Source organism: Mustela nigripes, chromosome 12 (assembly GCF_022355385.1).
Source record: "Mustela nigripes isolate SB6536 chromosome 12, MUSNIG.SB6536, whole genome shotgun sequence".
NCBI classification, from domain to species: domain Eukaryota; kingdom Metazoa; phylum Chordata; class Mammalia; order Carnivora; family Mustelidae; genus Mustela; species Mustela nigripes.
The window spans coordinates 102,141,912-102,168,448 of record NC_081568.1 but is presented as its reverse complement, the minus strand read 5'-3'; the positions used below and the strand labels follow the sequence as shown (position 1 = coordinate 102,168,448).

The 26,537-nt window shown below is 44.5% G+C and overlaps 1 protein-coding gene and 1 pseudogene across 4 annotated transcripts in view; one reads left to right on the top strand and one right to left on the bottom strand.

Moving 5' to 3' along the window:
• Positions 1 to 26,537, bottom strand: part of PDE8B (phosphodiesterase 8B) — a 265,975-nt gene that overhangs the window by 70,459 nt on the left and 168,979 nt on the right. For all 4 annotated transcript variants that reach the window (XM_059418112.1, XM_059418113.1, XM_059418110.1 and 1 more), the window contains exons 7-10: positions 25,552 to 25,630; positions 22,107 to 22,247; positions 20,931 to 21,019; positions 18,770 to 18,830 (exon numbers count right to left, since the gene is read on the bottom strand). In XM_059418112.1, coding sequence (XP_059274095.1) covers positions 18,770 to 18,830; positions 20,931 to 21,019; positions 22,107 to 22,247; positions 25,552 to 25,630 — 370 coding nt within the window. The remainder of the gene's footprint in view (positions 1 to 18,769; positions 18,831 to 20,930; positions 21,020 to 22,106; positions 22,248 to 25,551; positions 25,631 to 26,537) is intronic.
• LOC132028132 (ubiquitin-ribosomal protein eL40 fusion protein-like) lies at positions 5,848 to 6,325 on the top strand (annotated as a pseudogene).

The following is a 26,537-nucleotide window of genomic DNA, read 5'->3' as shown; positions in this document are numbered from 1 at the left end:
TCTCCTTCCCCTGGGTGCAAACATTCACACCACACATGTTTTCTGTGTGCCACGGCTCAGGAAGGAGTTCTAGAGATGATGAAGCCTGGTCTCACCCCTGGCAGCTCCTACCGAGGCCTGGTCCTCCCCATGGGATACGCACACCATCCTTCCAAATGCCTATCCTGTGGTGGTTCTTTGGTCACGCATACTCCCGTCCCTCTATAAAGCGTCTGGCAGGAAATCTCCCTAGACACATCTAACCGATCATGGCAGATCCAAAAAACTCAGAGACTTCATTCTCTAGCCTTGCGGTTCTCGGCCTTGTTAGTACCCTGGGATCTCCTGGGGAGCTCTTCGAAGTGCTTGTGCCCAGCTTCTACCCCAGACCCATTCCATCAGAGCCCCTGGGGCCCAGGAGTCACTGTATTGTTTGGTTTTTAACTCAGCAGGTGATTCCAGGGTGCCACCAGGGCTGAGGAACACTGTATTAGCCTTTCATGGTATTCAACTTGCAACACAAGAGCTTCTGGGGGCTGCAGCTCTCTGGAACCAGGGGCAGGGGATAGATGGAAACATTCCTCCCACAGGGATTTCCATGGCCAAACAGGTCCAGTGTTCCTTATGGGATATAACCTCCTTAGTAGGAAACTATCTTTTACTTCTTCTATAACTCCAAGGCCAATGCTCTGTCATTAAGACTCAAGCTCCTTTTGACGGTTCTAAGGATCGAAAAGCTTCTCACTCGAAGCCATCTGAAGGTGGGCTGAACTCTGATTTCTCCACATAGTACCATAGTCCTGGTCAGAATGAAAGATTAACAAGCACCAGTGGAGATAAGGCCCTCTGCTTCCTTCCCTCTCGCCCCCAGGTACAAAGGTCTCACTTGTTCAGCATGCCATTCTACAGTCGTCTTGTTTAAGATAATCAGGAAAAATATCATTTAACCCACTCCTGGGCTTAGGTACAGAATGGTCAAAAAGAAGAGGAATAAATGCATGCTTCCTCCAGTCTCCTGGAGCTCAGCTCTGAAATCCTCACCAGAAACTCAGGAAATCTGGGCAAGAAGTCGACTTCAGGATTCAGATTTCTCCCAAATGGGGCGGCAAGTTTAATGGAAAACCCTCCAAATTATTCCTCCTCCTCAGTCCTCACTTCTTTCAGCAATGGCACTGGAGAAGTCCATCCTTGCTGGAATTTTGCTCTTAAAAACTCCCTAAGTCACCACATAAACGAAGGCCCAGAAGCTTGAGTAAAAGCTTTCAGGATGAACGCTGCTCTGACTACAGCTGAAACAACAGATCCTTTTAGCAAGATGCTCGAGTTTCTATGCTCGGTTTTTGTTTTTTTAAGTAAGCTCTAGGCCCAATGTGGGGCTTGAACTCACAACCCCAAATCACGAGTCGCATGCTCTATTGGGCCAGCCAGGAACCTCACCATGGCTGGGTTTTAAGTATTGATTGGCTGCATAACTCCAAAATACAATGGGGAAAGTTCTGGAATGCTGCAGTGAGAACTGACCACACACAATGTCTACCTACCACCGGGTTGTGGGCTGAGGAGCTCCAACGGCTTTAAATAAGCAACAGAGGGCTGAGGCTCCAGCCTCTCCAAGGACAGGGCAACAGCTCCTCTAGAGACAATTTGCTACATCACCCTCTTAGCATTCTACACAGACCCCCAAACTGCCCTGCTGTAACTTCTCATGGCTTGTCAAATGCTCCTATCAACTTCATTTCCTCAGTAGATAGAGACTGGATCACAGCAGGGAGTACATGGTCTAATTTACTCTAGGCCAAACACCCATCAGGATGGCTCTGGACCTGTAAGCACCTGGAGGAGGAAACGAATGATCAGAGGAATCTAGGCAGAGGCAGGTGGGCAGGTGGGCAGCTGAGCCCCAACTCCACCCTTAGCTTCATCTCCCCCATGCTATAAGACATCAAGGGATCAAGCCAAATCCAACCATTCTTGCTTCTCCTGTCTCTCGTTGCCCTTCTTCTTTTGCATGGGGTTCTTCTTTCTATAAGGATAAATTCTATCTGACCTCAATCAACACCTTCTTCATTAAGTGGTCCCAGCTTCCCAAGTAAGGGTAGCCCTTTCTCTCATGTGACTGCTCAGATACATACCTAATATTTCTAATTTCTCTCATATATGCATTCATATATGCTAACTACTTCGGATTTGAATCCTGACTCTACCACATGTGACCACTGTGAAACCTGGACAGGCTGCTTAACCACTTCAAGCCTCAGTTTCTTCATTTGTAGAACAGGGATCATCATATCTACCTCACAGAGGTGCAGTGATTATTATAGGAGTTAATGTATGAAAGCACTTGCACAATAGGGGACACAAAATGTTCAATACATGATACATCTTATGATTATTAAAATCTAAGATCATCCGCAAACTCCGCTCATCAACTCTTTCCTGGGTTCAGGTAGCTTTAGTGGGAGATGGCAGTGTAGGGCACTGAGACAGGATGTTGCCCTTGGTGAGCTGTGTCCATTGTGGGAAGTCTAGATGTCTTTTGTAGGTAAGAAGAGAGAGTGGCTGGGCAAAATCACAGAGAAATATGACCTGGATCAGGTGAGCAAGGGAGGACAGGAGGAACGAAGAACATGCTAGACAGATGGAAAAGTACAGTGCCCAGAGGGACAGAAAGGCTGGATATGTGGATGGGAACTCCAAAGAGCTTGGTGTGGCAGAGCAGAGTGGCAGGGAATGATGTAGGCAGTAGGCTCAGGCAGGATAAGAGAGCATTTTCTGTGCTCCTAAAAGATATCTGTGATTTTATTTATGTATTTGTTTTAAGTAGGGTCCACACCCAGCATGGAACCCAGTGTGGGGCCTGAACTGATGACCCTGAGATCAAGACCTAAGCCAAAAACAAGAGTTGGACACTTAACCGACTGAGGCACCCAGTCCCCTATTTTTTAAAATTTGATTTTATTATTATTTTTAGACAATGATGAGCTACTGGGAGATCCTTCAGAATGGGGACTGTGGTCTGGGTGGCATGCCAGTCAAGGTTTAACAAACTGGCTTTCTGAAAAATTCAGAAATATCCACACTGAAGTTTACTGTAAACACTACTAATTAAAAGGGTCAGTAAACTATGGCCCAGGGACTTTGTAAATACATTTTTACCTGGTTTTGTAACTGATTTTATTATACCATAGCCTAACTCATTTATTTCCAGGTCGTGATTGGGCAATGGCTGCTTTCCTGCTATAGCAGCAGAGTAGGGTAGTTGTGACAGAGACTGTAGGGCCTAAAATACATTCCATCTGATCCTTTAAGAGAAAAATTTGCCAACTTGACATAAAAGATGTGCAGCAATTCCTAAATACTAAAACATACAATATTCTTACCATAAATTCTATACAGCTGATTGATTCTCACCAAATGCTTTTGTTGCCTTTTTCCTGATCTCTGGTATGAGTAGCCTAGTATTGGTTTCAACTGATGAATGAGTGGAGTTTCAACACAAATAGGAGCTGACATTTTCACTTACTGTAAGCAGTAAGATGCAAGCCCTGTAACAGATGCATAGGAGCTCCACTCATTTGTTAATAATGTGAACTTCTTGGGGCACCTGGGTGGCTCAGTGGGTTAAGGCCTCTGCCTTCGGCTCAGGTCATGATCTCAGGGTCCTGGGATCGAGTCCCGCATCAGGCTCTCTGCTCAGCAGGGAGCCTGCTTCCTCCTCTCTCTCTCTCTCTCTCTCTCTCTCTCTCTGGCTGCCTCTCTGCCTGCTTGTGATCTCTCTCTCTGTCAAATAAATAAAAATATTAAAAAAAAATAATGTGAACTTCTTTGCTGAAACATGTAATAGTTTCTGAATGCTGGAGGAGTGTTTCTTTTATTTTTTCTGCTATTCACAATGAAACTCCTACAAACTGGATGTGCATTTAAATTTAATCTGTATTATTAACAATTTCTCCACCACTGTTTTTTAAGTCTAGAAAATAATTTGTCCCAGGAATTTTTAGGTTTAAGAAGGTGACACAGAAGATTCCAGGACTTACCTTCTCTTACAGACACACTAAATCTACGACCGCATATGAAACAATCACCTCTGAAAGAAATCCAGAAATGAGCTGAACACCTATATATCAGGCAAACGAGGAGGGAAAAACCTACAGCAAAGAGGGTAGGAAAAGCTGAGAAAGAATCCTGCCATAAGCCCCGCCCAGTGGATCAATAGTCAGGAGAAACTCCTTTTCCTGCTTATCTCTGTGGAGTGAAGGGGCTGAACCCCAAATCTGGGACCTCATCTTTTAAGACTTCCACCTGAGAAATGGACACACAAAAGATCTAGTTTCATAAGCCAATGGGGCCTGCATCCTTGAGACGCACAAGGCTAGAGAGAACTAAGTTCTTTTTAATTTTTTTTTTAAAGATTTTATTTATTCAACAGAGGAAAGAGAGATCACAAGTAGGCAGAGAGAAAGGAGGAAGCAGGCTCTCCGTTGTGCAGAGAGCCCGATGAGAGGCCCAACCCCAAGATCAGGACCTGAGCCAAAGGTGGAGGCTTAACCCACTGAGCCACCCAGGCGCCCCAGAACTAACAGTTCTTAAAGGGCTCATGCAGACTCATGGCGGCTATCATCCAGGGCCCAGAGCAGAGAGGGCAAACTGAAAGCACCCAACCTCTCTGGAAAAGAGGCCTATTTGCTTATCTTAAAAGCTTTAGCTTGAGGGACAGGCTTCTCTTATTTATTTAATTTATTTATTTAGATTTTATTCATTTGAAAGAGAGACAAAGAGAACATGAAGAGGGGGAGGGAGAAGCAGACTCTCCACTGAGTAGGGAGCCCGATGCAGAGCTCAATCGCAGGACACTGGGATCATGACCTGAGCAGAAGGCAGATGTTAACTGAGGTACCCAGGCGTCCCTACAGCAGGCTTCTAATTTAACACATATCTAGGGGCTGACTGCAATCCTCTCCAGACATCGAGAGGCTGGCAGACACTGTCATTTCACTCTTCTTCTGTCCTGCCTCATGCCACCTGTATCTCCCAGAAAGGAGCTTGTGCACATGTATTGCACCTCAGTTTTTGTGGCTGTCACCCAGGGACAACCTTTGATTACCCAGCTCCAGTGGCTCCTGGGGCTTATTTTTAAAGAATCCTACAGGACTGCAACAAACAGACACAGTTCTTAACATGCTGCCTATCCCCCTTGTTGCCCCACCAGCACACAGTGCAGAGGCAGCAGAGAGAAAAGTCTATCATCTTGTCTTAGCCTGGAACAGGAACATTTGCATACTTCAAAAGCTGCTGCTGGAGGGACAAAGCTTCTAATCAGCTCGCATCTTGCTTCTGTCCAAGATCCTCCGCTGTGGGACACTGAGAGGTCTTGGCATACCCTTAACTACTGGAACCACTTTTATTCAACATAGCACTGGAAGTCCTAGCCACAGCAATTAGGCAAGAAAAATAACAGATACCCAAATTGAAAAGGGAAAAGTAAAACTGTCACTATTTGCAGATGATATGATCTTATATAGAAAAAAAAAAACCTTAAAGGCTTCACCAAAATCTGTTACAACTAAAAAACTCCGTGAAGTTGCAGGCTTTCAAAAACAATACCTGGTGATTCACAGACCTGTACCCCTGGGGATAAAAATACATGTTTATAAAAAATAAAAAAATAAAAAAAAAAAACAATACACAAAAATCAGTTGCAATTCTATACACTAATGACAAATTCCAGAAAGAAATACTAAGAGAACAATTTCATTTACAATTGCATCAAAAGGAATAAGAAACCTATAAATTTAACCAAGGAAGCTCTTTCTCTTCAACGAGGTGGCCAAGTGGTTTGGTGGTAGTAGCCTTGTGGCAGATACAGAGATGCCAATTTTTGTGAAGACAGCGATCGACAACACCATTGCCCTTGAGATGTAGCCCAGTGACACCACTGAGAATGTCAAAGCCGAAATCCAAGACAGGGAGGGCATCCTTGTCTTGATTGGTAGTGTCTGATTTTGTAGGCAAACAGCTGGAGGATGGCTGCACCTGCTCAGACTAAAATATTTAGAAAGAGTTCACCCTGCTCTTGGTGCTTCACTTCGGGGGTGGCATCATCAAGCCTTCCCTGCACCAGCTGGCCCAGAAATAGGACTAAGACAAGATGATCTGCTGCTGCAAATGTTATGCTCACCTGCACCTCTATGCTGTCACCTGCCGTAGGAAGTGTGGCCATACGACAACCCATGTCCCCAAAAGATGGTCAAATATGGCCCCTCTACTGGCTCTTCCTTTGCCCACAGGGTGGCCTCTGTCTGAACCCCAAGGTGCTGAGACCTCAAAAAAGCTCCACTTTCACTGAAAAAATTTTTTACCAAGGAGGTGAAAGACCTTTAATCTGAAAACTAAAAAGTGTAACACTAATGAAAGAAACTGAGAAAGACACAAATAATTGGGAAGATTTTCTGCTCATGGACTAGAAAAATTAACACCATTACAACATCCATACTACAGATTCAATGCAATCCTTATCATAATTACAATGGTAATTTCACAGAATAGAACAATCCTAATATTTATAGGGAAGTACAAAAGACCCCCAAGAGTCAAAGCAATCTTGAGAAAGAACAAAGTTGGAGTCATCATGATCCCCAATTTCAAAGTGTATTACAAAGCTGTAGTATGTAAAGCTGTAGTATTCCAAACAGTATGTTGTTGGCATTAAAATCAACACCAGTTTAATGGAACAGAATAGACAGATCAGAAATAAACCCACAAATATATAGTCAATTAATGTATGACAAAGGAATCAAGAATACAATGAGGAAAGGACAGTCTCTTCAATGAATGCTCTGCAAATACTGGGCAACCACATGCAAAAGAATGAAACTGGATCACTGTCTTAGACTGTACACAAAACTCAACTGAAAATGGATTAAAGATTTAAATATAAGATCTCAAATCATAAAACTTCTAGAAGAAAACAGAACATCGGGATCTTGACATCTGTCTAGGTGATGGTGTTTTGGATGGGATACCAAAACCAAAGGCAACAACAAAAAGAAACCCAAATAATGGGGATTGCAGAAAACTAAGAAGTTTGAGAATGAACAAAGTTTAAGAATGAAAAGTCAATCTGCTGAATATTTCCAAGTCACATATCTGATAAGGCGTTAACATCTAAAAATGCATAGCAAACGCCTACCACTCAATAGCGAACAATCTGATTTTTAAATGGATAGAAGATCTGGACAGACATCTAAGGATGACATACAGATGGCCAACAGGTACATGAAAAGATGCTCAACATCACCATTCCTCAGAGAAACAGAATTCAAAGCCCCTGTGAGATATGAACTCATCCCTGTTAGAATTGTAATTACTTAAAAGACATAAAATTACAAGTGTTTGAGAGAATGTGGAGAAAATGCAACACTTTCATGCTGTTGGAAATGTAAATTGGTTTAGCCACTATGGAAAACAGTGTGGAGATTACTCAAAAAATTAAAAACTACCATATGATCTGATAATTCCACTTCTGGGTTTTTATTAGAAGGAAATGAAAACACTCTGACAAGATATCTGTACCCCATTCACTGTAGCATTATTTCCAATAGCCAATATATGTAAACAACCTATGTGTCCATCAACCAATGAATGGATAAAAATGGGAAATACACACACACACATACACAACTGAATAAAACGAGGAAATCTTGCCATTTGTGGCAATATGGATGGCACATGAAATAAGCTAGATAGAGCAAGAAAAACCCCTTATCACCATTTTATCTCACCTGTACGTGCAATCTACAAACCAAACCAAACCCCCATCTCATAGATACAGAGCACAGACTGGTGGCTACTATAAGCAGAGCATGGGTGAACTGGGTGAAAGTGGTCAAAAGATACAAAGTATAAGATAAATAAGTCCTGGGGATGGTAATGCATGGCATGGTGACTAAAATTAACGTCACTGTATTTAATATTTGAAAGTTACTAAGAGTAGATTTTAAATGTTCTCATAAGAAAAAATAACCGTGTGACAAGGGATATTAAATCAATTTACTGTGAAGATCATTTTGCAATGCATGCATATATCAAATCATTATGCTGTACACTTAAAACTATACACTGACATATATGTCAATTCTTCAATTAAAAAAAAAAAAAACTGTGCCAAAACAGATGTACTGTGATCTAGATTAAGCCACAAATACAGTTTAAAACTCTTGGGCTTTGTCCACTCAAACCTAGCTTTCTTGATCTTATTTACCTACAGTGAGTTTCTCTGTTCAGAATGTATTCTGGGAACATGTTTTTACAGAATGAATTTCAAGACAAAAATGGCTAACATATACATACACAAACATCGCTCAGAGAGGGAGAGGTACCTGTTCATTGTCAGTCTTCATTGCAATGGTATTAAAAGGAGCACGTAAATAATAAACTGAACAGGTTTTGTCTAAAAATTAAAAAAAGAAGTTCTGATTTGTAGAGTTTGCTGAATTCCCTGGCCCGGCTATGGCTATTTGAAGCTACCGACACGATGTCGTCGAACCCGGCTGCTCAGCTTCATTTGGCATTTCTGACACACAGATCAAACAAAGGTCAGTGACCTCCAGAACACCTGTCACAGTACAGTGTGGTAACACACAGCAGAGGGCTGGACTTTGAGTACTTACTAGTTTTGAAAAACGCAACACTGTGCTTCTGTAATTCAAATGTTTAATAAGGGGTGGTTTAACAACTTGCTCACACGGAAAATTAAACCATCAGCTCTGAGCCTGTATGAGTTGGTGCCATCTTGCAGCGGAGGCAGAGAACAGACCAGAAGCTGGAACGAGACAGCCAGCACTTACAGTGGGATGAAAAGAAGACACACTCTTCAGACTAAGTGGCTTCTAGGATGTTGAGTGGGGGGGGGACGGGGCACAAGAAAGGAAGCATGCGGAAGGGGGTTCCCCAGTTTAGGGTGGGGGTGACTGCCTGGATGTGGGGGGTCCCATTAGCCACCCCCAAGGATTTCAGCAGCAGCAGATGTGAGGAGAAACCTGGTCCCCCAGCCTCATCTGGCCTTGTGACTTATGCCGGGCTAGAGGGCCTGCAGGCAACTGATGCTCACTCCACCCATGAATGCCCAGCTTAGGCCAGGCATGCCCACAACTGAGAACTTCTCAATGTGGAGTAAATCAATCCCTTCTGAGGAGTCAGCTGCCAACTGTTGCTTCAGAAAACAAAAAACTGGTTAAGTAAAAACTTTTAACCATCAGGTCTAAGAGGTAACATGAAAGTCCCTTGGGCTCAATTAGTCTAAGTCTTCACAGAAAGCAGACTCTTCCCCTAGCCTGAATGACAAATCAATAAAAATGCACTCTTTAGAAGTTCAGTTAAATTTAGGAGGGGAAAAAAAATCCCTTCTCTTCCAAGGCCAACACCGTGTCCCTCTTTAAAACCTAATGGTCTTTAATGTGTCTATGCCCATTACCAAACCTCTCTTTCTTAAGCCTCCCCACTGGAGTGGGGCTGAGCTACCATGTGAGAAGGCCCCAACGGTTTCACGCAGTGGAAAACTGGACTGGCATTTCAGACTTTCCCTTCCCTTTGTTTCACCCATCCTCCTGTCTGCCCTCAACATGAGCTGAAGACCTACCACGTTGGCAGAGAGGACAGGAGGACAGTTGCAGAGAGTGCAAAGGATCCCCATCACCATGCACACAAGGGCCAAGCCGCTCTGATGGGTGAGGGCATCCATGTCTACCTGCTCCCTCACTGTGCTCAGGGCAGGTCTGCGTGCCCAGAACATTCCAGGTTCACCTTCTCCGCTTCAGACCCTAGCGGCTCTCCCTGAAGCCTGTCGTGATCAGCCACGACAGCCACCCCACAATGCCAGCCACGAAGTTGCATCTCTCCTCTCTTCTGCCCTAACACTTTCCCATGCATGTAATCTCATCACTAAATCCTCAGTGTCCCTGCCGGTCCTTGTCCCCTGCTGGGACCTCCTACAGAGGCCCTGCATCTCCGACATGCAGCAGGTACCCCGTTTATGTCTGCTCAGGGTTTGGCGGTTCCAGCATAGTTCTCAGGAAAAATGGTTTTGCAACATCAGAGGCCTTCCTTTAAATATCTTCATGTAAATATGTACTAAAGCTAAACGGAAAAATTTTGTTTACTTAGTGGCTTTAGCAAGTACATCGACAAATATTTGGAGCATCTACTGTGAGTCAAGTCCACGTGCACAAACTCAGCATCAAGCTAACATGCTGAGGACACAAAAAAACATTTCTAAATGTGAACAGGCACTGACAGGGATAACTGAGGTCATGTTTCTAACTGCAGATCCCTTTTTCTCCAACTTTCTTTTAAGAAGTAAAACTTGGATGTGTGCCTTGGAAAAACATGGGAAATAGTTAACAGCACGTGAGACATTAGCTCCAGGGAGATCAACACTCCACATATAATAATGATTTGGGACTAGACAGAAGCTTCATCTTTAATTTCCTAGGCTTGCCAAAGGTTACTGTGTTAGGGAGTAAAAATTAGCTTTAATAATAATTTCCGGATGTCTATAGGGCACACACAATGGCGTCCCTTCCCCAAGGTGAGAACTGATCCAAAGAATGGTAGGATGAACAGTCCAGCAGGGGATGCTGAAGAGAAGCATCACCTTCACCTCATGACCGGTATGGGGGAGACATGGCTGGCAGGTTCTGGAAGTTTTCATGTAGAGAAGCTAGGCTGAGGCCTGCAGGACAAGGAAGCTGCCAACAGTTGATGCCATTAAAAAACGGAGATGGAGCTCAAGTATTGGGCACTTAGGACAAATTCAAACATTTTTATCAGTAGGGAAGCAATGAGCAGAAAGCATCTTGTGATTTTGCGTGCCTCTCTCCCCTGGTTGCCTGCACCAGCTACTTCTTCTGTTTTAGAGAGAATACCATGAGCTAGTAAGATTCTTACTATTAAGAACCCTGTTGTGCCACACCTTAGAGGACAAGTCCAAAAATCATGAAAAGCCTACTGGCCAAGCCACCTACCAGGAAGGCAAGGATTAGGGGGAACAGAAGTTGGCGAATATGGAGAGAGTAGAGGCCTAGGGGCAGTGAAGGGCAAGGACAGACCCAAGAGTAGACCAATCTCGGGCTGGGAAATGGAAATGGGGCTGGAGGGTTGGGTTGGGGTGGGGTGGGGTGGGGGGCAGAAAGCTGCCAGCAGGCAAGGCACATGGGCTCCCACTCTCCACTAAAGAGTTCTACAGGTGAAAGCTGACTTTCTCCCACAGTTTGAGAATGAAGGAAAGGTGCCCCACAACTCCCCAAACAAAAATGCTCCCTAAAGGTCTGCTTACGTGCCCATCAGATCATCCTCCCCTAATAGGGATCACTATCCTTAGGGGCTTGGAGAATGGATCACAGTTTCATCTCGTGGGAGGCTGTCTGCTGCTGGCTCAGAGGCACAAACTAGACTATACACACTCTTTATTGGCCCCTGGCCCCTGTCAAAGGGAAGTGGGATTCAGGGTAAGATCTGACAGGACAAGTAACGACTAGGCCAGCTGTCCCACAAAAATACTGCAGAAGCCACAAATGCAAACCATGTGTGGAACTGTACATTTTCTAGTAGTTGTTACTAAAAAGTAAAAACGGGCAAAATTAATTTTAATACTGTTTTAGGTACACTACGTACCTAAAAGATATTGTCACATGTCATCAATACAAGACTGATACTTTTAATGCGATAATTTACATTCTTGTTCATACTAAGATGGAGCATGCAGTCTCTACCTGGAGCACATCTCTAACGAGCCACATTTCATGGAGGTCTAGGGCACAGGCTGGCCGTGGCTGGAGCAGGGCTGGGGGGTCCTCTCCTGAGCAGTGAGGGTCAGGGTCCCCATACTCAGGAGGGGAGGGCTGGATGGCCAGAAAGGAAAAAAATCTTTTCTGACTAGATTTAACCAGAACAGACCCTACCCATGAACCAGTGATCCGAGTCCATAGTATTCAGATCCTGGATGCCACTATCTTGTCCAGAACGAGTCAGCATCATGTGGAAGGCTTGCTAAAACAAATTGCCCAGGCCCTACCCTTGGAGTGCTGGGTTCTGGAGGTCTCCCTTTGCAGTTCTGACAAATTTCCAGGGCTGCTGCTGGCCCAGGGAACCACGCTTGGAGAACCACTGATCTAGTCTAACCTCTGGCCGGTGAGTTACCTCCCCAGACAGCTTTTCCTCCCAAGTGCTTAATTTACTTGAATACCTCCCTCAGGGATGAACTCACTACCCACAAAACTACAAAGAGGCCTTGTCCATTCGAATCATTCTTTCCAAAGTTGAGCCTAATCTGATTCCTTTAAATTTCCCACTGTGTTTGCCTTCCTCGGAGCCCAGTCTCTCCTGCACACGAAGCCTCACAAACCCCAAAACCTGTTCTTTCTCCCTTCCTACTCCCTGCCACTCCCACACCCTTTGTATCTTGTTTTAGGCACTTCTGACAGGCTTAGTCATGTACATTATTACTGTAGTAAAGTTCTACTTTTTCCTAATCTTTACAATTTTAAGATTAAATAGAAGACTATAAAAGTATGAATGAACTCCCCCAAAACTGATCTCAAAGCAAGTTTCCATCACAGCCAACTTGGACAATTCAACTCCCATTTCTTTTCTTTTCTTTTTTTAAAGATTTTATTTATTTATTTGACAGACAGAGATCACAAGTAGGCAGAGGCAGGCAGAGGCAGGCAGAGAGAGAGGGAGGAGGAAGCAGGCTCCCCTGCTGAGCAGAGAGCCCAATGCGGAGCTCGATCCCAGGACCCTGGGATCATGACCTGAGCTGAAGGCAAAGGCTTTAACCCACTGAGCCACCCAGGCGCCCCTCAGCTCCCATTTCTGATCCTACTATTCTCAAACAGGTGACAAAAGTGAATGTGCTTTTAAAGCAGTGACACCCCCCTCCAGGGGCACCTGAGTGGCTCAATCAGTTAAGCATCTAACTCTTGATTTCAGCTCAGGTCATGATCTCTGGATCGTGTGGTTGAGCCCCACGCCAAGTCCACATTGGGTTCGGGGTCTGCTTTCTCTCTCCCTCACCACCACACTCTCTCTCTCATAAATCAATCTTTTAAAAAAAGATAAAGCAATAGCCACCCCAAACATCCATGCCCCAGACTGATGTTAGGCTCTGACAATGCTCCCATCAGTCTGCAATGAAAGAAACAAGTTTTCCGCTAAAGCCAAACTTATTCAAGTTCAACAGCTATTCTTCATTCAGACATCAGGTCCTTCCTGGTTTCTCATTGCTGAAACACCTTTTCTTCCCCAAAATGAGGATGTAGAGCTTGTCAGTGGAATTTCAAAATCAAGTAGGTCTCCCCACCCCCCCATCCTGGGTCTGGAAAGTGCTGTGCAAAATGCAGGTCAGGCTGCTCTCACTCTGTTCTCACTCAGCCTTTGCCTTGGAACCATGATTTGCCAGAAAGCAGCAGGCCTCTGCTGAGCTCTGCTGGTCACGGGCCCTCCCTTGCTCTACCGCAGTGCAACTGGGAATATTTTCTGGAGCTGCTCATGGGGTGTCTGTGCTCCCTGACTTCACAAAAATGAACAACCTCCTCTTACAGTACAGGCCACCTCTGCACCACTCTGGGGCTTCTCCGTGGCCTGGGAGTCGTCCATTCACAAGAGAGGGCCCAGGTGACCCAACTCCAAGGACCCACACGGCCAGCTGCACCCACCCTCTTGCCCACTGGCCTCCCGTCTTCTCTCCCAGAGCTCCATGCCTGCCATGGGCATGCTGGCTTTTGGGAGTGCTGCGCTCTCCATAATTCCCATGGCCGAGGCTTGGAGGAAAAATGCAAGAATGGGGGATGCACTAATAGTAGGTACTGTAGGGACTCTAGTGGGGAGACCCCTCTGCTTTGACCAGGCCAGCTCAGGAGAGGCTAGTGTGAAGTCAGGATCAAGAAACCATAAGTGACTCTTAATCTCACAACAAACTGAGGGTTGCCGGGGGGAGGGGGTTTGGGAGAAGGGGGTGGGATTATGGACATTGGGGAGGGTATGTGATTTGGTGAGTGCTGTGAAGTGTGTAAACCTGGAGAACCACAGACCTGTACCCCAGGAAAAAAAAATATATGTTTAAAAAAAAAAAATTAAAAAAAAAAAAAAAAAAAAAGAAGTCTCCTTTCCCTATACCAGCCTGACTCCTGGACCATGATAGCAGGTCCCTGGAATTGCACTTTGAGTCATGCATTTGGATTTAGACCACATGAAAAGGCAAAAACTTTAAGGGAACATGTCCTTGTGTCTTCCTGGTTTGAAGGGATTGAGACAGGCTCTGCCCCAGGGTGCAGGGGTGGCATGAAGGCCAAGAGTCCAAGACGTGTGTGTGTTCGTGGATGGGGGCCACTTCTGGGATCCCAGACTGTCTCAGGCCTAGCTGGGTGGGTAGTCCAAAAAGAAAATCATCCTCTGGAAAAGGGGCTGGCAAACTTTTTGTGTGAAGGGCCAGAGAGTAAACATCTTAGGCTCTGTGGGCCACACAGCGTCTGCAGTAACTTGTCTACTGTTGTAATATGAAAGCGACCAGAACATAACAAAGAGTGTGGCTGTATTCCAATAAAGCTTTACATACAAACCCAACCACACTCAGTCTGGAGGGTGTAGTTTGCTGCCCCCTGTACTAGAGGACACCTAAAAAAAGTTCTAGTCAGTCTCCTTTTGTCCTGTGTTCCTTCTCCTGCTCTCAGCTCTCACCTCTGCTGCGCCATGCTCTAAAAATGTCTCCTATTGATCTGTCCGTGACCTCCACGGCTTCTGGGCAGAGACCATCCCTGCCATATTTGGGGAGCAAGTGTGTGGGGATGGAAGACAGTGTTTACAGCCAACAAACCTCCCTGAGCTCTTCTAGCCCCTTGGCAAAAAGCTACAGGGCTCACACAGGAAAAAGGATTTTTGCTGATGACAAGCACTACCAGAAGACAGCACCCTGGCTTACAATTTCATTCCTTGTTAAAATGCAAACCCACGGGCGGATCTTGACGTCAAGGCTAAACCCCAGAAAGCAGTGCCGCCAGGCCCGCCTTCACACAGGCTGCTCCCACCCTCTGGGGAGCCCTTCCCATCACAGAGCCATCACCATTCACTTCAGCCTCCTTAGATGAGGAGGAAAAACACTGCGGCTAGCCAGAGACATAAAAATTCTTTGTTATTGGAAAATCTAAGTGTCTCTCCAGGCCTGTGCAGCACCATTAGGTGACGTCAATGGCTCAGAGTATCATAGCTCTGCGTTTCTACTCTTCTCAGAACAGCAGCTAATTCATGGCAGTAAAGTCGTTTCTATTTAGGGTATCAGAAAAGACACGGCCCTGTGATGCTGCAACCCTAGGTCCTGTACTAAGGGACGGCCTCCTTTCTCTGAGAAACAGGAGGGGTTGGAAGGTGGCAGGAAGCCAGAACCTTGACCTTCTATTCCATTTGAGCTAACCCACAGCTGCAGGACCTACTATGCCCCAGGCAGGACAGGCTCACAGAGACAAGCACAGGCTGGTTACCGCTCTGGAGACGAGAGAGCAGTTAGACACACAAATGGCCATGGTAACAGTGAGGGGGATACTCAGCAAAGAAGGAACTTGGGGGCTTGAGTAGGGGAAGGGCACTTGACATTCCTTGGGATGGACGGCAAAGGATGGGTAGAACTGGGGGATATGTGGTTGTAGAGAGACTGGTGACAAGGAGACTGGGGGGTCTGACTGACCGATAAAGAGAGGAAGGAGGAGGAATGAGCCTAATTTGGTAGCAGAAGGCTGTATTTCGGACGTGAACTGTACTTGGCTTATTTCTGGCGTCTGCATGAATGAGCGTGAGCATGAATGAGCTGTGCCCTGCACGGCAGCTTCACCTCCCGTGACAGGCTGACTTGCATTGCGTGGGTTCAGTAGTTTGTCTCTGAAGACCCACCAGGATGTCCTACACCTCTCCCTCCAGCCATGTCACCTCTCACGTAGACATCCTTCCTCCTGCAATGTGTCAACTCTGCTGCCGGGAGAATTTATTTTTCTATGGAAGTCAAGTCCCTTCCTTTCACAGAGGTCCCCGAGGACTTGCCTTTCTATGTGACGATGATACTAAGTGAAAGCTTCCTGATTCTCGATGAAATTCTCCGTGTTGAAAGAGGCATTTTATGTTGGACTAAATCATTCCCTTCGCTGTTCTAGAGTACTGTGAATAGTCAGATCAATCTTGAGAAAGAACAACAAAGCTGGAGGTATCATGCTCCCTGATTTCAAACTACATCACAAAGCTACAGGAAACCCAACCGTATGGTGCTGGCATAAAAAGAGACACATAGATCAATGGAACAGAATAGAGGGCCCAGAAATAAACCCACATCTATATGGTCAATTTATGACAAGCCTACAGTATACAATGGGGAAGGGATAGTCTGTTCAATAAATGGTACTGGGAAAACTTAACAGCCATATGCAAAAGAATGAAACTGGGCCATGATCTTAGACCACAGAGAAAAATCAATTCAAAATGGATGAAATACTTGAACATATATAATATCTGAAACAATAAATGCCTAGAAGACAACACAGGGACTAAGCTCCTTGACATCTGTCTTGGCTATGAATTTTCAGGTATGACACCAAAAGCAAATGCAACAAAAATAAATGGTTGAGACTACCGTCAAACTAAAAAGCTTCTGCACAGCAAAGGAGACTATCAACAAAATAAAAAGGCAATTTACCAAAAGGGAGAAAATACTTGCAAGTCATATTAGGTAAGGGGGTTAATATACAAAATATATAAAGAACTCATACAACCCAATAACAAACAAAACAAAAAATCTGACCTAAAAGTTGGCAGAAGATCCGAATAGACATTTTTTCAAAGAAGACTTAAAGATGGCAAACAGGTACATGCAAAAATGCTCAACACCACTAGTCATCAGGACAACGCAAATTGGTAACACCAGGAGGTTATCCACTTACCTCTGTTACAACAGTCAGTGTCAAAAAGATATGAAATGACAAGTATGGCTAAGATGTGGACAAAAGGGACCCTCAGGCACTGTTGGTGGGAATGTCTATGGGCACAACACTGTGGAGGTTCCTCAGATTTAAAATGGAGCTATAATATGTTCTAGCAATTTATTCCTGGACATTTATCCAAAAGAAAGGAAAACACTAACTTGAGAAGATATATGCATTCCTAGGTTCATGGCACCACAGTTTACAACAGCCAAGACCCAGAAACCACCTAAGTGTCCACTGATGGATGAATGGACAGAAAAATGTGGAAAAGGTATACAAAGGAGCATTATTCAGCCATCAGAAGGAAGGAAATCTTGCTATTTCTGACAACATGGATGGAACTTAAGGTCATTATGCTAAGTAAAATAAGATAGATGAAGAAAAACACAGATACTATATGGTATCACTTATACGTAGAAGCAAAACCCAAAATGAAAAACCAAATATAAAAAGATACAAAGAACAGATTGGCTGCTAGAGGCAGGGTAGGGGCAGGAGGGAGGTGAAATGCATGAAGAGGGTCAAAAGTACAAACTTCCACTTATAAAATAAGTAAGTCATGGGGGTATAATGTATAGTACCATGACTATCATTAACGCTGCAATATAAATTTGAAAGCTGCTAAGAGAATAGGTCTCAAAAGAAGATCTTGTCCCTAGAAAAAATTTTGTAATTATGTCTGGTGATTCATGTTAATTTGACTGACTTTAGTGATCATTTTGCAGTGATCACTTCAATTTGACACAAGTATTGAATCATTATTTTTTTATTAAAAGTGTGAGGCATGGGTACTTTCCATGGGCCGAGTCAGCAGCTGAAAGTCACAGGCTCGCAGCGCCCAGACCCTCCTCCCCTCCAGAAGATGCCTACTCGGGGATGGAGTGGGGGGGTGGGGGGTGAGGGGGGTGAGGGGGTGTGAGCCCAGGCATCCACTGGCTCTATCACCCAGCAGTTCCTCTCCTTGCCTGGCCAGCCTCTACTGTCAGATCCTACGCTATCCAACTCCCCAACATGCTCCCCTAAAATGTATTATGCCCCCCAAAGACCTCCATATCCTTTCAAGAGATTATTCCTTCTTTTAAAATCTCCATATACCCCCAAGGCCATATTTCATGTTTTCAAACATAGATTACTGGTAATTACACTTCTTCAGTACTTTTTAACCAATAAATTTTAAAGCATGAATGAAAATATGCATAAGCCAGTATTAAAAGTATAATTAAAAGATATACCAATATTAAAATTGCTCTCTACGATAAAACTCTTTTAAAGCTCTTCACTTTCATAGCAATTTATTAAAATTCCGTTACTCCTGAAAACAAGATTCTAATGTATTATTCTACATGATGTAATAGTAAAATGAAATAGTGTTCATAGTACTAATTTTTACTAATTTGGACCGACTGTTTTTGATAGGAATTTGTAGGAGGGAAATGCTCAAATACATATATGTTTGTCATTTGTTTAAGAAGTTAAGATAGAAAAAAAAAAGAAGTTAAGATAGAAAAAATAGAACAGTTTTTATTTGGAAGAAGAATTTTATGCTCTTATTAAGTATATTAGTCTTTAGTGGTGGGGTCACAAACTAAATCATAACTGATGTGCATTCTTAATAAAGCAGGAGAAGCTTGCAGGAGATTTTTTCCTTAACTATTTGTTAAAGGAGCCTAATTTTGCCATAAGCCTCCTAAACAGAAAGACAAGCAGAGAACAGTGATGGGAAAGTAATGCATGGTCAAGCTGACAAAGCAAAGGAAGGAAACGGAATACCATACCTGCTTATTATTGTCAGTGGTACAACACAGTTTCTTGAGGGAGACAAAATGCCTAATTTTCCTAATAACATAAATGATCAGTTATTAGTGATTCAGATAGGAGATGATTCAACAAATCAGCAAATGAAAACATCAACAGAGTTTCTTAAAGCGAAACCCCAGGGTCCATTCCAGGGAAGATTTAAATTTTTAACAAAACATAGTCTATGGAAAACCCACTCTTCGTACAGAGCCCACACATGCCTTTGGAAACTGGGCTTCCCTATTAGTCACAGTTGGCTCAGAAGCACTTTCCTAATGGGTATTTCATCTTGCTAAAGACTCCCGAAGCTTGTCTCCTAGGTATCTTCCGTGATAGGATAAAAGCCTACTCCAGGCAAAATTGGTTTTAATTCCACTGACACTAATAATTTTACAGCTGATATAAAAAGCAAAAGACTCATTTGGACAATGACCAAATTACATGGCTGCTGTTTTTACGTTAATATTCCATATTCTTTCACAGCGTGGTCATCACCGTGAGGGCATTTTTCAGGCAGAGAAAACTCGTCTTAATTCAAGGTTATGGACAGAAGGCCAAAACAGCCTAAAGTCTTGCCCATGACCACAAGGGAGACCAGAAAGAGACTACAGCTGCCTCAGGCCGGCACAAAAGTCAGTTCAAGGTAGATTTTTCTACTGACAGTAGAACCAGCAATTCCAGAAGTTTATGGGAGACTTTATAGGAATAGAAAGAGTCTCCCCTCTGTCTCTCTTCCTTTGATTCAACTTCCTCTAGAAGAACCTGAAGAGAGCGTAGAAAATGCCGGTTATTCTATAATGAGCTTCACTGAACCGGAATGGGTGAAATTTACATACATTTAATAAGAATTTCTTCTGACCGTACACTACCTACCAGTGGGAGGAAAAAATAACACTACCTCTAGACAAAAGAGCTTCTCTCTTACCTGTAAAATCAGAAAGATCAGAAAAATTCATTCTGACAGAAATTACCAAGCAATAGTGTCTCCTCTGCCTTGGTTACCTAAGAATGCTGGTCACACACACAGAGTCCATCTTAGCTCAAGTGTTCTGAGAAGATGGTCTAAGGGTGGTGATAATACCAACATGACAGCCATCATGGCCTCTGCTGGTGGAAAGGGCCATGCCAAGGGGACCCAGGAGGACTTGTTCCGTGCTCATAACCCTTGTCAGCCTGCCAGGGCCCCAACACTCAGAGGGAAGCTAAATGGCAGGAAACACAGACAGTGGTCTCTGAACTGAGGGGTAATAATTTCAAAATTTACCCAACAAGTAAAATTGGAGAGGAAAAGACTTCCAAGCACTTTGCTCACTATACAGAATGTTTTGATTTCTAACCACCCGACGATTTGGAAGGAACTCAGGTAGTGCTAAGAGTCACAGGCAGGACCTTCCACTCCCGGTTACTAGGCAGACGACTCATACCTCTTCTTTCAAAACATCACAGGACAACAGGTGTCCCTCCTAAACTGTGCTATGAAGCTACTGTTGACCTTCTAGTCAGTTTATAAAGGCTCCTCAGTGATATACTCTTTGGGGATCCTGTTTGGCTTTGTAAACCCTCTCACAAAGTTTAACTGGGAGAAGGAAGAGAAATTACGTATTTACCTTCTTGAATAGTCTTCTCTGATAATCTGAGATGAAATGAAATCAGATCACCTCAGCTTCTGGTCAAACACATCTTTCTCCACATAAATATGACCTCCAGGGCTCTCTGCCGTGTGCAACAAGCCCAGAGCCAGCCCGGAAAGAAGCACTACAGAGCCACTGCCTCAAGGAGAGAAGGCTGACTCAGGGGCAGGGCCGAGGCCAGCGAGCCCTGTTGTTTTGTTGTTGCTATAACAGGGGAAGTCTAAACACAGCTCCTTTAGAGGGTAGTGGGGATGGTGGAACCACAGATGAGCAGGTGAAGGTGGGCAGCTGGGGAGATGTCTTGTAAAGCCCATCGGCAGGAGAGATGGGGAGAGAAAGCCACGTCTGAGGGCTGTTGCCAGCCACATGGAATTGTCCACAGTATATCCTATGCACAGCCGCAATCTACCATGTTTGGGGGCCTAACGCTTACAGTGGCATTTCAATACGTAAACCCAATGCGTACATGAGCCCTTCAACTAAAAGAAATCAACAAGTTCGCTCTCACCCTCCTTGGCCAATCACTGGAGTGATCTTCACGTGCTGTTGGATGCTGTCCCCAGATTTCCGTCTTGCATAGTAAACCCCCTGCCACTCCTACATAGACAAAGATAGCTTTTAAAATCCTTCCGTCAAAGCTTATGGCTGCTTCTATAGAGGGTCTCATCAAGTTAAGCAGTACCATTCCACTAAACACTCCATCATTATACCCACTGTAATGCTTACTACCTAAGACTCATGGTCACGATGCACAAAAACCCCAAAGACAAACGTGTCCACCTCCAGGCTGACCTTTCAGGGTCCAAGGACAGTTGAAGAGTGGGCTGAGTTGCCACTCTCTGACCTCTGGGTGTAGCAGCCCCAGGTCAAGGGATTCTTACAGGGTCTTCCTTAAAATATTGATAGCAACCTCTGAGATTGGTATTATCAACCTTAGAGATAGGTAAGCCGAGGCTCAGAGGGTGTGACTAATTTGCCCACATTAGGAAGTGGAGAACATGGTTGTAAATTCTCGTCTCTTAATTCTCCTCGAAACCTGTCCTCTTCCTACTCTCCTACGGGGCATCCTACCCAAGACTTCTCTGCCAGTAGTCAGGCTCACTGCCCCTACGGTTAAAAAAAATCGATGTCATATAAACCCAAACTTATTTTTTTCCTAAAAAGTGGTCCCTCGTTAAACGAATACAGTGCTTATTTAACTACTTACATTGGAGGAAGCAGGATGAGAGAAATCGTATGAGCAAACATTCTGAATTCTTAAAGACAATGCCCAGGGAGCTCCGGTGGCAGGAGACACACTCCTCCTCTGGAGGGGGGAGCTTGAGGAAAGGTGCCTATGGCACTCACTGCCCCGGATACACTGACACGACAGCTGTCTGCGGGAGCCTGGCTCAGAGACAGGAATGAACCTATAGCAATGATGGGTTGGCTATCTTCACCCCAAGGATAAACTCTCCTGATGCAAACTCATCAGATTCTACAGAACCGTTAAGGACCACATTTGTTTGGGATCCAAAATTAATCCAACAATTGACTTGTTTTGCAAACATAAGAGATCTTTCAGTGAATTATCATCATCTTAGGAGAAGAGCTCATCTTAATGACATGGCATGACATGACATAGAGCTCATTGGGGGGAAAAAAAAAAGCTTTGGGGAGGAGTTTGCAGAGCTCTTTCACTGACCTTGCCTTTCTTGATGCACGTGTTGATGGTATCGAGAAGGTCGGCCCGGTTTTTATCACTTTTGGGCAGCTCGGCGAGCTCCTTGCCCAGCAGCTCGCCTTTGTGGTAGCCCATCATTCTTTCAAAGGCTGGGTTGACGTACTGTGAACAGGAGGTGGTTAGAGGTGAGTGCGGGTACACTGCGTGCCCCCAGGAGCACTCGCCGGCACACAGAGGAACACATTGGACAATCAAAGAGAAGTTCCAGGATAAGCACTCTCTGAGGTAGGTGTCAACTGGTCCTCCCCTTGCCACTACAGTGCCCAGAGTGGCTGCCTCACTCATGAGCGGTAATGTGCTCACTGAGCACACCGGCCTCTTGGTTCCTTCTGGGACACTGGAAGACATCCCTTAGCAGACAAGAGCCAGAAGCCCTCATTGAGGACAGTAGCCTCTCGGGGGCCTTACTCGTCTTCAACTGCCCATGAAATAAAAAACAAAAATAAACAAAAACAAAAAGGAGCTAGAATAAAAATTACTTAGTTCAACAGGTGGTGGGTTTATGTTAGCTGCCTCTCTGCAAGACCGAGATTTAATCTCCTGTGCCTCCTTTCTGATTGCCACTATCTACTAACTGATGCGACGGCTTGGGGCCACCTTCCAGCTCTTGTGAACAATACATGTAATTAAGTAGTTAGGGCAGAAAGCAGCCCTTTCAGCACTGGGCACACATGGGCATGAGAAGAGACGCCCTTAGCATATTTTGAGGCCAGCTTACTAACAGGTTTCTTTCCACAGTTCTGCCCGGGGCCCTAGAATTCAGAGCTACTTCCTTGCCTGACTCCCAGCTCAGCCTCCCATTTCTTCTGAAAGAATAATTCCTGGATGAGAAGCTGAATGAGGGGAACGAGACAAAGAACATGGGGGAAAATAGGACCATATGGCTTCTAAGTCATGGATTTCTTTGGGCAACAAGCACATCCATCTGCTGGTTCAGACACATTCTTGCAAACCATTATCAGTCACTCCTGCGCTCCATTACAAGGACCGCAGTAAGAACCCAGGTGATGTGGGGTTTCTTGGGGAGCTAGTCCCTTGAGAACAAAGCTTCTACTGACACCATGAAATCCAGAATCTGGAGGGGTTCGAGGTTGCTCTGGAGCCTTAGCAGGTGGCCTTGTAGGAGTGACAGAAGAGAAGGGGTGGTGACATTGTCTTCACTGACTTCCCATCACCTACCTGTGGTGGGCACCACCTTTCTGGGGCTGGGCCGCATGGCCTCTCACCTCTGGGCCTCAGCCCACATGCTCTCTCTACTTACAATACCCTTGCCCACCTCCATGCCCTGCCAAGTCTGCTCTGTCCCTCCCTCCTCTAGCAAGCCATCCTTGACCCCTGCCTAGTCCGAGCTGGTACCACTCCTACAGGCTCCTAGTCTCTCCTTTGTAGGCTGCCAGTGACTTCTCACGCTCAGTCCCAATTTTTGTTTATTATCTCTCTCCCCGATTAGACACAAAATTCTTCGAGGGCAAGGCTACTTTGGATTTATCCCTGGAGACTCAGGACTGTTTAGTAAATACGTGACGTAAGTACTGTTTTCCTTGTTGGCTGAATTCTCATACATTTTCCTGCGTGTTTATTCTGTCTACCTTCACTCTTAAGTTGAAGATATGGATAGAAGTCATGGCCTTTTGCTCGTGCTAGGGTTACTGTAACCTTGGAACGCAGCCAGTACTCTAGGACGTGGACTCTGGAGCCAACAGGCTCAAGTTCAAATCCCAGCTCTGCCATTTACCCGCTCCATGACTATGGGCAAGTTACTTGTCTTCTCTGGCTTTCAGTTTCCTCCTCCGTAAAATGGCTGCAACAGTAGTGCCTGGTTCATAAAATGGCTTTAAGAACTAAATAAGAATGTCTAAAGTGCTGAGTACTGTGCCTGGCCTATGGCAAGCTTCGTGTAAATGTCATGAATAGTTGAGATGAAGGGATGAGTAGGTAAATATTGTTCCTGAAGGTACTACCCCCTAGTGTCTGAAACATAGTCACACAGAGGTACACACTCTTTGGCGGCCATGCCTCAAGAAGGGCCCCGGTACGAAGCAAGAACATATGTGAGATATCCTGGCCACGAGGACTCCTCTTGAAATCCGTAACACAGCTGTCATTTTACTTCCCCCTTAAACATAACATCCTCTATTCAACTTCTTTCTCCTTGCTTTTGAGTTTTAAAAGCAGATCACCAGCAGCTTTTAAAGGGGTAGTCCCTTCCTTCCTGTTCATGGTAAAGTGGGGGGAGGGGATGACGGCAGCACAGCACCACAGCATCCCCACCCCTCACCCCAGAGACCAAAGGTTCAGAACCACTTAGAATGCTCACTATAGAAGAACGGACTGGAATTGAGCGTTCTGGTCTGGATGTAAGTGAGGGGAATGGGAAATGTGTACTCGGTCAGTAGCAAACATGTCTGGTTTCCTCTGTGGTGCAGGGTGCAGACCTGTGTGTGTGCAGGCAGGCAGTGACAAGAAGCAACACGAGGAAGTTTCTAGACTCACTTCACCAAATAGCCAGAAAACGTCTATAGACAGACCAGGAACCAGGAAAGAAGGCTCTGCAGTCAGAAAGACATGGCTACATATTTTGGTTCCAATATTTACTACTGGGGCTTTTCTTGAGTAAATTCCTTGACCTTGCTGGCCTCAGTTTCCCCATCTGTATTATGGAGCACTCTTTCACAGTCAGTGAAGGGAAAGGAGGTAATGGTATGGACCTGTTTATGAGGGGGCCTAGGCAGGGTAGCCTGCTGATGGTTGGGCCTGAGAACAGGGTTTGTCTGTGTGCAGTGGGGGCTCTGTCGTGGGGCACCGTGTCTGGTTTCTACTGATGACCCCAAGTGTACCAAGCGTAAACTCAGTGCCATTGTGTGAGCCAACCGCAGGCAGGCTGGTACTACTGATGGTCAAGTCTACATTTCAGAATACTGTTGAAGTGTAAAGGTCTTACCTCCCAACAAACAGAACAAGAGGACTTTACTTCAAAAAAGCTTTGTGTACTATACACATTTCCTTCAGAAGGTAACTTGACCATACAAGATAGCTCTATAATTATGAAACCAACTGTAGGCAAATAAATGAGGACTGTTGAAATATTTCATCCCCACAGGCATTCATCATTTACTCTGTAATTCTGACTTACTTCTGTCATGTAAATGCTGTCTTTACAAACGGTCAAAGAATTTCACCTGTCTTGGTCAAAGAAATCACAGGTTCTAATCTAACTCGTTGTTTATTCTCGTTGGATATCTAGTTCTGAAACTAAACCCATCAGTTTTCTTCATATACTTTGATGTCCTTTTCTCCAAAGATAATATATAAAAATGTAAGACTTATGGCAAGGTCCCTGGAAAAAGGATGGCTCAAACTTGAGAGTTTCTATTTTCACATCTCCAGGTAAAAAGTGTCTCCGTACCTGAATCACATGGTCATCACTTGTAATTTCTATGGCTTCATGACAGTGGTCTAAGGCTGTAAACACTGAATTACAGGCCCTGAAATTGCAGAAGACGGACGTTAGTGCAGCCATAAAACCAATTGCATTTATGTGTTAATTTATCAAAGTAAACAGTTGTCCACAATTCATTAAAACCATGCCCTTTTGGAAGGAAAATAAATGCCCTAGCCTTTCAAACTCGACGAGTTAATTTGAATAAACAATAGTATCCATTTCTGTGACTAGGACACCAAGGACTATAATCCAGCCAACTCTTCACGGATTATGGAATGAGCTACCTATGTGCCAAATGAAACCTTAACACTGACACGAGAAAACTCAGCTGCAGGAGACCCTCTTCTAAGTCTCCTGAGTCTATGTCAGTGCTCTTCTGTGTCATTGCTAGTGTGGCCAGGGAGAAGTCAAGACTCCAGCAATGAGGAGAACTCAATTAAGCCCAAACTGAATCTCAGGTATTCTGTCTGCCCTTCTGCAACAGACTGCAGGGACATTTTTTTTCCTCCTTACTTTCATCGTCTCTAATAAACAAGCCTTTATATGGTACTTTGCCTTCAGCCACAGCCCCTGGCATGATGGAAGGCAGATCTGGCAGAATTCCCCTGGCCTGGTTACTCTACTCATACAGCCTTCCAGGTAGGCACTTGCCTTGGTGACCTTTCTTGTCCAAGGAGAATATTCGAAATCATTTCAGCTTCTCAGTTTCTTGGTTAGAATTTTAAGGACCTTCTAACCTAGTGCAACTCCAAATACAGCAAGTTATTTACTACCTAACACAGAAAGTATGTAGCTAGTTACTACAGCTTTGCTATTTGTACTGGCTATTTAAAGAATCCCAGGGAGGGCTTTCTTACTCATTACAAAAAAAAAAAAAAAAAGGCAGATTTACTTCATTGATTTTGCTCCTTATAAAACAGACTCTTAAGAGGTTAGTAATTTTTTCCACT